General features: G+C 37.9%; 2 protein-coding genes and 1 long non-coding RNA gene across 8 annotated transcripts in view; all 3 read right to left on the bottom strand.

Moving 5' to 3' along the window:
• LOC106805786 (G-protein coupled receptor 98-like) overlaps positions 1–11978 on the bottom strand; it is a 65706-nt gene that overhangs the window by 45838 nt on the left and 7890 nt on the right. Inside the window, exon 1 of one of the 4 annotated variants that reach the window (XM_014807514.1) lies at positions 2866–2939. The exons of the other annotated variants lie outside the window; for them this stretch is intronic. The gene's annotated coding sequence lies outside the window, so the exon portion shown is untranslated. Of the gene's footprint in view, positions 1–2865; positions 2940–11978 lie in introns of those variants that run through there. 4 annotated transcript variants of the gene reach the window in all.
• On the bottom strand, positions 8927–9812 carry LOC106805793. Its single transcript, XR_001393472.1, has 3 exons — positions 9641–9812; positions 9087–9276; positions 8927–8951 (listed from the first exon to the last, which is right to left on the bottom strand). It is a non-coding gene; the product is annotated as an uncharacterized LOC106805793 (long non-coding RNA).
• The window catches only part of LOC106805788 (G-protein coupled receptor 98-like), a 41880-nt gene continuing 40372 nt past the window's right edge, over positions 10471–11978 (bottom strand). For all 3 annotated transcript variants that reach the window (XM_014807516.1, XM_014807518.1, XM_014807519.1), the window contains exons 31-33: positions 11199–11337; positions 10851–10984; positions 10471–10614 (exon numbers count right to left, since the gene is read on the bottom strand). In XM_014807516.1, coding sequence (XP_014663002.1) covers positions 10564–10614; positions 10851–10984; positions 11199–11337 — 324 coding nt within the window. In that variant the 3' untranslated portion in view covers positions 10471–10563. The remainder of the gene's footprint in view (positions 10615–10850; positions 10985–11198; positions 11338–11978) is intronic.

Raw genomic sequence — 11978 nt, forward strand, 5'->3', positions numbered from 1 at the left:
AGAGAAAGAGAAAAAGAGAGAAAGAGAGAGTGACAGAGAAAGAGAGAGAGAAAAAGAGAGAGAGAGGAGTGACAGAGGAAGAGAGAGAGAAGAGAGAGAGAGAGAGAAAGAGAAGAGAGAGAGAGGAGAGAGAGAGAGAGAGAGAGAGTGACAGAGAAAGGGAGAGAGAAAGAGAGAGAGAAAAGACAGAGAAAAAGAGAGAGAGAGAGAGTGACAGAGAAAGAGAGAGAAAGAGAGAGAGAGAGAGGAGAAGAGAGAGAAAGAGAGAGAAGAGAGAGAGATAGAGAAAGAAACAGACGGAAGAGAGAACAGAAAGCGAACGAGAGAAAGAACAAGTGCGCGCAGAGGCGACAGCGCTCATCTAACGTCTACTGCGGTGACTCTGTGGTGGAGTGGTGGGATCTCTAGTAAACCCTGTTAGTCCCAAATGTGTTCACATACACGCCGAAACAGTGGAATGCACAGGGATGGTATCAGGACCTTCTCAAAAGAATGTTCGTTGGGATCGTTATGAAAGTTGCCACGAGAGGGCGCGTACAATTAAGTGTCTTCAGCATTAAAGATGGAAGCTCCCATTCATACGTAGTAGCAACAACTATCTGCAAGACAGAATAGGTAAGACTCATCCATTTACCTACGCAAGCCTACAGGCTGCAATAGAGAAGGCTGCACACCTGTAACCAATTAACGCAGGCAAAAACTCAACAGTACCACCAACACATGCACTGGCAGTAGCCACTGAGTGGCATACGTTACATGTAAGCATACTGACAGTACAGAATGCCATAGAAATTATACGATTTAAGGAGCATAAACCTTCTTTAACCAAATTTAGCTTTTGAAAATTTGCACTGTGACATTGTAGCCTGCATATTCCAGGCAGGTATAGATTCTACTAGCAAACCCGGCAGTCAAATTCTTTCTAAACAGACAGTCAACAAATCCATGTTTACCTCCTCTTGGGTCAAAAGGTTATCTGACACTTACTCTTCGCATGTCAGCAGAAAGTAGATTTCATGGTTCTTTCAATAATGCCATAAAATGCTAGGTCACCGCTGAAACAAAAAAGTTTTTCAATCGCTCCGTCAGACATGTCCTCAGAAAATGTCTAAATCTGCCCTGTGCCCATTGACCTTTGACCTGAGACCTCCAATTTCGGCACAGTGATGGCTTTTTCCTACCATGATGCTATACACCGGACTATCACGAGCCTAGGTCGAGCCGTTTAGATTTGTGCCCGCAATTCTGGCATTTCCTCCGCTATACCTTAAGTTAAGGAGTGAATGTTCCCCCTTCTTTTACACCTCTTGACCTTTGACCTTTGACCCCCAGCTTCGACATCCCAACTCGTTTCGATTACCCCCACGTCCCGAATATCGTGACCGTACGTCGAGCGGTTAAGATTTGTGCCGCAACTGTTGACGGACGGACGCGAGCGGACGCACGACGGACGGCGACGCACGGACGCACGGACGATCTGCGATTCTACAAGCTGCATCTGACTATGTCAGATGAGCTAAAAAGAGAGAATATGACAGGCGAGAGAGAGAGAGAGAAAGAGAGAGAGAGAGAGAGAGAGAGAGAGAGAGAAAGAGAGAGAGAAAGAAACAGACGAAGAGAGAAACAGAAAGCGAACGAGAGAAAGAAAAAGAGAGAATATGACAGGCGAGAGAGAGAAAGAGAGCGAGAGAGCGAGAGAGAGAGAGAGAGAGAGAGAGGAGAGACGAGAGAGAGAGAGAGGAGAGGAGAGAGAGAGAGAGAGAGAGAGAGAGAGAGACAAAGACAGACAGACGAGATAGATGAGAGTGTGGTGACACACGACAGGACATGTAAGTAATATACAGTACACCATCTATTATCCGAAACCCTTGGAAACAGACACGTTTCGGAATTCAGAATTTTTCGGATTTCGGAGTTGTAGTACAGTACAGATATACATACCGTAAATCCTGCAACTAGCCAGTACTTAAACCCAAGTGTTCAAGTGTTGTACTGGTACAGTACAATATGTACAACTAATGACAAACACATTCATAGTTCTGCAGTGAACCTTGTGCAGCCGCAGAACGAGAGACGCAGAGCAAATACGGGAAATAGAGAGAAAGAGAGAGCGAGACAGGGAAAGGGAGAGTGAAAGAGAGAGAGAAAGAGCGAGAGAGAAAGAGAGAAAGAGAGAGAGAGAGATAGTGACAAGCGAGAAAGAGAGAGAGAGCGAGAGCGAGAAGAGAGAGAGAGAGAGAGAGGAGAGAGAGAGAGAGAGAGAGAGAGAGAGAGAACGAGAGAGAGAGATGAGAGAGAGAGAGAGAGAAAGAGAGAGACAGAGAGAATGTCATTAGATACTAGTATTAAACCTGACATTGTAGTTGACCGTTGACATGTGGCGGATGTGAGCGGCGAATAACGCTAACGCGTTGCTCATAGCTTCTGTCATAACATGACCAAGTTTACTTTTCATAAACCAAATGTTTTTTTTTAATTATTGAATTTTTTTCCAATAACGGGTTTAATTTAATGAATATTCGCGTTACATTACCAACCTTGAATGCAATATAATATATTTCCAATTAGTAACTATATATATTATATATATATATATATATATATTTAGAGATAGAACACAACTTTATATACAATTAAATGTGTATACACTGTATGGTAACTAAATCTATGAGATATGTTATTTTTTCGTGTTCACTTCATGGTAATAATTTAAAATTATTAGACCTTTTCTCTATACACACACACGCGCGCATACGTGAACGTATAAATACACGCACGCACCACAACGCACGCACGCACGCACACACACATATATATTAACATATATTACAACTCAATTTATAGTGTAATTATTATATATGGTACCTTGAACTTGTCCTTGACGTAAAGCTGTGCTTTTTGACCATACCCAGATTCAGGTGGCGTGATATACGCACTGACACAAGTGACTGTCTGCTTTGTGCTCAAAACTAATTACATGTCTTCTCTATCAGGCAGATAAGAGCACATGGCCTGAAACACATCAGCTCTATTTCATTGCAATGGATATAATGTAAATACATATCATATATGATGTAATAATACATACTACACATTATATGATATAATCAAATAAGCATAGAAAATACAAAGTTCTATACTTATTTCTGTATACATCAACAGGAAGTCCTGGCCATAATAAATTAGCTTGATAATAACAAAACTGTATATATTATAATACATTACAACCTGTTTTACTATATACAGTTTTGTTATTATGTAACTTATTATAGTAATAATTCTAAACAAAGCTATCTCGCATAACATAAGCAGTGAATAAAAACGAATTGTTTTTATATTCAATTATTAATAACAAAACAAATTGTTTTTATTCACTCCAAAATAATACGCAGCACATGATGTTCAAGACACACCTACACTTCTGATTTTGTGAACATCGGTATACTGCACGGTTTAGTTATGTTCAGTACACACAGCTAGATGTAAATATCACAGTGCTATCTTTGAACCATGCCACACAAAACTCGTCTAAACCTATTGAAGATATGAAACTGTGGTCAGTTTGTTTGTACTATCTGACTCGTAGCATAAACATTATAGTGCAAACTTGTAGCGCAGTTGCCACGTAATTTAATTGGATCTTTTGCCAAAACAGTTCAGTGCCGGATGTATCTTCTTACTTCTGTATATAAGTACAAAAAATAATGCGCCATGTGATTGCATATATCCACGCACTAAAAATATCACCGAGTCAAACTAAAACCTTGCTGGGATAATTCTAGTGCGTTTCGTCAAATGTTGCAGCACACAGACGTACAGAAAAATCGTGAATGTGCAGCAAATGCATTTACGAACAGAGAATAATATAAATATCATGACTATTTCAATGCAAGTATAACAAAGACGTGTGTTTTTATACATGAACAGATAACCACACTAAACTCACAGAGATGTCGTTTTCAGTTTCACTAGCCTTCAATAAGAATAGGAATAGGTATAGATAATGTAATCATATATTAACACTGTTTTATATAAACGCCACTATGCATACATCATGAGACCCTCTTACCTTAATTCGTCATCATAATATTATTGGTTTTGATGTTATGACGATTACTATATATGTAAAAAAAATTATCAAATTTATATAATTGTTGTATTAATTGGTTGTGATTTTTTCTGATGTAACGAGACATATATTTATAATCAAAGGGAAACTTTGTGATGGCATTCACCAATTCAGTATTTCTCTTTATCTATTATACATATGCCAAAGCCAAAGATCACACTTGCTCAGACCTTAATGTTTTCGACAATGACACTGTCTTTTCCAAAAAAATAAAGGTAAGTATGTTCTTGGAATATAGCAAACAATGTAAATATACTTACACTCAGCGAAAGAAAAAGACATTATGAGACAAAAGGAAATTATTTTCTAAAATTTGAAAAATGTGTTACACATATACCTCTAAAATAGGACAGTTAGAAATCGTGCAGAAACAGAAACCTGCTACATATCAGGCAAAAAATGAAAATAATGTTACCTTATAATCACCTCACCTTATATCTAATAGACACGAACCGAAACGTCTAATAAAACCACAACAATGAGATAGATGAACCGACTCTAGCACGAAAAGACATAAGCGAGAGAATGACGATGTCAATGGCTTAATATTTACCTGGAGAGGTTTTGGCGTTCGCCCAACATCCACCACATTTGCCGACCGTTTTGGGGGATAGCCACGCTCCACACTGAAATAGTCCACCTCTCTTTTTCCATGAGCGTTTACAAGGTCTGCAAGATCCATCTTGCTTTTGTCGAGTAGTAAACTTTCAGCTGGCCATAAGTAGCACCACTGACGGATAAAAATCAAATTTTATTATTGGACAATCGACGAGTCATTCAATACATATTATGAGATGGCAAAGGCTGTGCCAATTGTCACCTATGCATTTACTGAGAAACAATATTGAAGCAATTGCTTGTGTGTGTACGCTTAAACAGCCTCTACAACAAAACATAGGAGAGATATGTTGGGAATACGTATACATGTAATCAGGAGTAAGATAATATAGATCTATATTATCTTACTCCTGATGTAATTAACCAGTTAGACAAAGACATGAAAGAAATGTCCTTTAATGACAGCACAGCCACAGCTATCCTCATTGTCAATGTGCATGGGTAGGCAAGATTCATCTCAGGAATTGCTGAAGGAATGTCTGGGGCAATCAGGGAAATTCATCCCAAATCGCTAATTGGAATCAATTCTACAGGCATAGCACCGCTAACACGAATCCAATACACAAGGAAAATTCGATCAATTTGGAGATAGTATACGCTGCATCAAGTTGTGAAAACACACAGGACTGTGATAGGGTTGTTAAAAGTAAACGCCACTGCGAAATTAAGGCATGTCAATTGGGCAATTAAGGTATGTCTGAGAATTTATGGACTGTCTCAAACTAAGCTTTAGCTCAGAAGGAACATCTCACAAAACATGCATTAAAGGCCTGGAGAGTATACACTGGGTGAGAATGTATTATTCGTTTTCAATGCAATATGGATGCCGAAATATAGCACTTACATTTCCTTCATGCACCAGCAATACTCACATTCTATGCAGCTCAATATCTTGAGGCGTCAGTTGTTTCCAGTTCTCTACCAGGCTAACTAGTTAACCGCTTTTAGCAAACTCACGGCCCCATGTGGGTTGCGGTTGCGCCAATGCCATCCGTCAACGTATTACACATTGGCATATCTCTTCATATGCCGTGCATCATCTAGTTTGCCTTCTCATTAGCGAATTTCAACAACCTATAGAATATATTACTCATGATATTAAATATATATATATATATATATATTATATTATATGTTTGTGTATATATATATATATAATTATATACATTACTATACGTATATTACCCTATTATCATTATGTCATAGTATTAGTTATTATCCAGTCAGGATCCTTAAATTCTTGGGTTGTTACTTATGCGCAGCTATTCGAATGCTCATAACTCACCTTTCAGGGCCCTTCTGTATGTCATCAGCGTAGCAATTGAAAACATTGAAGTGCTGTCTAGCTTCATGGTGTAGTGACAAAGTTACAGCTGCTGCCACTGGTGGGTTTTATTCAGCTTTTTTGACTGCACCTCCTGCAACACAGTTTGATCAATAGAGCAACCAACACAGATTAAGTTAAGGACATATTTAACAGCTGACCAAGAAATCAAAGTACTTATATTATGCTGTTTAACAAGAACATTTATATGATTTTGGCTTTGTAAAAAAGAATTTTCCAGAATTGCTATCATTAATATAAAAATTATATTTATGTTACAATATTATGTTTTAGTAATTTTTGGAGACTATACTGTACATAGAATTTAACCACTTACGCTTGAGGATAATTTAGTTGTTTATCATATTTCTCAAAAGTTTATTTCTAGTCACTACTAGCCGTAATAAACACAAATAACCACATGCACACAATTACCGAATAGAAACAACAAAACACACACAGTAAGAACTCACCAGTAAAGAAAGCTGTCCAGGTGACACCAACAACACCCAGCTCTGCCACCAGTTCTGATCACAGTTATACGGTATTGACACTGTTAAGTGCCTGCCTTCGGGCTTCTTCTGACATACGCACTAACACTCTCAAACCTGAATAAAAAATTTATAAAAATCATATTTATAAAAATATTATCATAATTTATAAAAAAATCAAGAATAAATTTTAAACAAAGGATAATATATAAAAAACCACTTGTAGCCCATTGATCAAGACTGTTATTTAAAAACCGCTGGATGAAGAAAGGCTTCTTTCAGCGTTAATTGCACTTGGTTTTATTAAATGTTAGTTTTTATATATGGATATATAACTAGTTCTAAAATAGTTATACCTACCAAACAACGAAAGATTTCATAGCAGCTTATTTGATTGTAACGCACTTTGATAGTAATATTATAGGGTTTATATAAGGCTAAACAGAATGGCTATAAGATAATTTGAATTTAAAAATTGAATTAATTGATTTAATTTATAATTGATTAAAGAAAATAATTGCACAGTACATACTTTGAAGCTCCACGTGGATCATCAGACTCATACTATCACGACTCCTCTGTCTCCCTCACTGGACCAACTACAGCACCTCCCGTTGTCTGCGTTAGTCAAATCGTGATTGTGAAAGTTTCTGCCAACTCAGGCAGCAACTGTCAATTGATAATCACGATTAGGACTTCCTTTTCGGGTCACCACTGTAGGAGCACCACCTCCCGAGAACGCAACGCTGTAGTCTAAACCTTTGCGTTGCATTGCCCATGGGTAACCAGAAACTTCACAACTCACCTGAAACACATTTAATAAAGATTATATATATATTAAATTATACTTATTAGTTCAATTCCTTATTACTATAATTTCGAATGTTTTTCTTTTCTTGAATTGAACTTCATATTATATGAATTCCTATAATCAATGCTGTACTACGTTTTATTAACTTCAGTTCTATTCAGAAAACGTTCTTTAGAAACGTGTTTCTAATTCATTCATGTCAGCAGAAAACATTTTATTATAAATTATATTACAGTAAAAACCCGAAAGTTAAGGAACCTGCATTTTCGCCCAAGTGTAGCCTACACAGCGTTCTTAATAAATCGGCGTACTTAGACAAATTGAGGCTATTATAAGGTTCTTAAATAAGGTTCATATTTTCTAAAGAAAATTCCCAAATGTTTTTCATGGGTATATGGTTCCCTGGCTTCGAATGTTCAGTCATTTACAAGCACTCTTCCATATTGCTGATGTGTAGGCCATGGAGATATAAACATATATATACAGTATTTATGGCTAATTGCCAACAATAACAATTCTAATTTAGATTTTCAACATTGCGCATTTACATGTGTATTAAATTGGAGTGATAAGGTGTAGTGTGTAGTGTGGGTCGCGCTGAATGTGGTGCTGTGCCTGTGCGTTTGCGCTCGCGGTCGGATGTGAAAGTGTCTCCAAAAAAGGATCCAAATGTTTTATCTATCTTTTTCGCCCAACTGTAACATCTTTTATTAGATTTAGAAAATAAGAACCTGTTTCAAATTTTAGGCTAAACAGGCTCTTCGATTAGAAGGGGGTATCATAACTGGCAAAATTTAGGCCTAACAGGTTCTTAAAAAACCTGGTTCTTACTCGCAGGTTTTGTACTGTATTACATATTATCAGGCGAGAATACTGGAGGACAACCTGACAAAATTCCTCCTTTCCGAATTACTTTAACACTATACCATTGACCACCACTTTCTTCTGATACTGTAAACACTTCTCTTATCAAGCTTCCAAGAACGCCATTGGCATCGGTCGTTGGCAAGATGATAATTTCTCCATAAGACAGTGTCAGATTGCTCCAAGCCTTGGCGGAGTTTGGAACTGTAAGTACATGTGAATGAGATTAATAATAGCTTGTGCCTTTTTTCTCTTTGCTCTCTTGCCCTCTCTCTCTCTTCCTCTCTCTCTCTCTCTCTCTCGCTCTCGCTCTCGCTCTCGCTCTCTCTCTCTCTCTCTCTCTCTCTCTCTCTCTCTCTCTCTCTCTCTCTCTCTCTCTCTCTCTCTCTCTCTCTCTCTCTCTCTTCTCTTCCGCTCTCTCTCTCTCTGCTCTCTCATGTCCATCTATATCATCGGTTTCTCTTTTATTCTGCCTGAAAGGCTGTCATGAATTTCACGCTCTGCTATTTACTCCCAGCTTTGATCCCACAATAAGGATGAGCTCCGTGCCACATCTCCCTCCTCATACTCACTTACGTTACATTTCTTCATATTCACAGCTTGTCCTTCTCACCTGGAGCGTAATGATTTTGCCTGGGAGAAATGTTACACTTGATTAGCACTACAAATAAGCTCTTCTGCTGTCTCTGAATGTTATCGTCCAAAATGGTTAATCTGTGTAGATAAATTTATATCAATTAATAATTTAAATGCAAAAGGAATTCATACATTTAAGATTAGTTAAAATACTTTGGATATGCAGAAAATCTCTTAATATAATACAAAAATTAAATCTTTTTGCCAACTTACCCGAAATGTAGCATTCGTCTGGTTGGGCTGAAATACCACTGTGCCTTTTAGCGGGCATAAAATCCAGTTCTCCTGCTCTTCCAAACAACTAGTGGTAAATATGGGGAAGAAATCTGTAGGCTCAGAGTGGTGTAGTTGACCATCACCATACCCATGTCACCGCCATGTCGTAACACTTTCATCTCAACATCTACAATGAATAATGCAGATAATAGAGAGAATGCTTACTTTGTGTCTACAACAGCTTGACATATTGACAATAATGACTATAAGCTGACACCGATATATATATAGTACTAATTATAAAAATAAAGAAAAAATCTCAAAAAAGAAATCTAAATATAGATAATACTCTATTTCTGATACAAACGCCCCCCCACCCCCCCCCCCCCCCGCCACCCCCCCATGCAAAGCTTTTAGAGAAATTATACTCTGACGTTTCATGATTATATTGCTACTACGCTATGGCCCATTTATCATAATATTGAGGCAAAATGCTTTAAAATGGGATGACAGAAATTCATTCAACATGACACGTAACTACCAGATTATACCTTTACTGGCTTCCTCCACCAGTATAGGTCTAGCAGTTTGGTCAATGCTAAACACTCCATACGGGTCATCATTTGCAAGAACGGTTAGAGAAGAAGATGACCTTAGCATTGTCACCAAGTCGCCCTCTCGTGACAGAATCAAGCTTAACCAGGAAGGCTTCGTCAAGCTCCGGAATAGTATCACCAGCAATCTGTAAAACCAATCCGTTTTAATCCCTGGTTTAACAGTGCAATTATTCTGCTTTACGGATAGTAAACAATATCATTCAAATCGGATTTACCATCGCCCATATAATAACATAGAGCACTCGCGAAGCGCAGACCTCTCGCCAAGGTCAGCTCAATTCTCTCACTGTGAAAATTTTTATTAATTAATTAATTCAATTATAATAAATTAATTGGATCCGGATCACCACCAAAATGTCATCAATATTTCTTAACGCTTTACCCCATTTTCTGGCACTTATCCGGAAAATTTTATTTAAGTAAATTAATTAATTGGATCCGCGATTCACCACCAACAATGTCAATCAACTTCTAAGTTACCCCATTCTCTGACCTATCCTGAAAAATTTTATTAATTATTAATTATATTGGATCCGGATCACCACCAAAATCTAATCAATTCTAAGTTACCCCATTTCTGACCTATTCCTGAGCAATTTTATGGACAATCCGTCCATAACTTTTTCAGTATAGGCTGTACACAAACAAACAAACGCCACAAACACCACAAAACCACAAACACATGCCGGTCTGAAAAACATAACCTTCCTGCAAACCCCTTGGCGGAGGCTAATTATGGGATGTTTTCATACACACGACTGAATTTCAATATTCAGCCACTCTGCCTCTGTCCCTGGCTGCAGGAACACGACTCCGTTTGGTGTTCAATATATCATTGATCGGGATCAGGACAATACCTATCCAGTACACCAGTAGCATTGCCCGATAGTTCCGCCTAGCCGGTGAACCTACAAACCAATAAATATAGTATCACAATAAAGAAAATGATGTGGCGCACTGGTACAGCAAAAACACATTATATTTCAGAAACACGTCAGAAAAAAGTAAAACTGGACACAATCTTGAATTTTGCTTCCTCACCAAGAACGTATGCTTGCCTGCACGTTACCCATGCCACGAACTGCTTAATTGACATCTACAGTTGAATAAATAAGATTAACATTAATCAAAATTGTTTAAATACCGTGAGATGTATAGGTGTAGATCCAATATCTGTTAACTCTTGTCCTTGAACACTTAATGATGTATCTGCAAACTGGAACATGCCATATGCATCGTCCGACGAAGCAATGATGACCTTGATAGTCGACCCAACGCCTGTGCAAAAAATAAAATTCAGTATATTTGTCATATGGTCCCTCTTCCTTGCTCACCCGCTTTCTCACTCCTTCATTCTCTCCCTCCATTCACCCCCTTCTCTATCACTCCTTCTCCTTCCCAAACTCTATATATTTCACTTTCCCTGTCTCTCTCACTTCACCTCACTGTCACTCTCACTTAACCTTTTTCTCTGTCTCTGAATAATAATCACCTATCTGTGCTCCACCGGTTGGGTTCAGCAGCTCCACTTGAAACTCCTTCTCTCCTTCAGGCAAATCATTGTCTAGGATGGTGATGTTGATAGTTCTGTACTGCACACCCGGTTGAAACACTGCACTCGAACTTGACCTCTGTACAACAGAACACAGACAATTAGTTTGCTAGCAACATGATTTGCACTTCCTATATAAATAAAGTACATTGGCACATGTTTCTGTCAAATACAACAACAATTTCAATCATAAGTAACCTAATAAGACTTACAGGTATTATACACATTTTAGTCGTATTCACCAAAGATAACTTTAATTATTTTTATACTTAAGAAGCAAGCGTTACTGCATTTACGTTACAGTGACTATGCGAACGTCTCAAACAGTAATTTTTCAGAAGCGATGCAATGTAGAATGCAATCGTAATGCATTCATACTAGATACACTACAAAGGAAGGTGATACAGATAATGAAGATGTCGTGAAAACTGCACCAAGTATACTGAACATGGTGCATTGGGTCTTGCAGCTACAACAAACATGAGATGCATCAGACAGTCAGACAAATGGGGATGACTTCTATTTAATACTTCCTCACCAAGCACATTCAGTGATTAATGCAATTTTGACATACATAGGGATACATATATATCAGGAATAGATAATAGGGAGGAGTGTGACATCAATAAACAAGGGAAATTCGTCATTTACTAGCCTTATAATACCTACGATTTACTACGCGTAACTCAAATCGGACACAGTACATTCGCCTATCATCGT

Source organism: Priapulus caudatus, unplaced genomic scaffold (genome assembly GCF_000485595.1).
Source record: "Priapulus caudatus unplaced genomic scaffold, Priapulus_caudatus-5.0.1 Scaffold127, whole genome shotgun sequence".
NCBI lineage: Eukaryota > Metazoa > Priapulida > Priapulimorpha > Priapulimorphida > Priapulidae > Priapulus > Priapulus caudatus.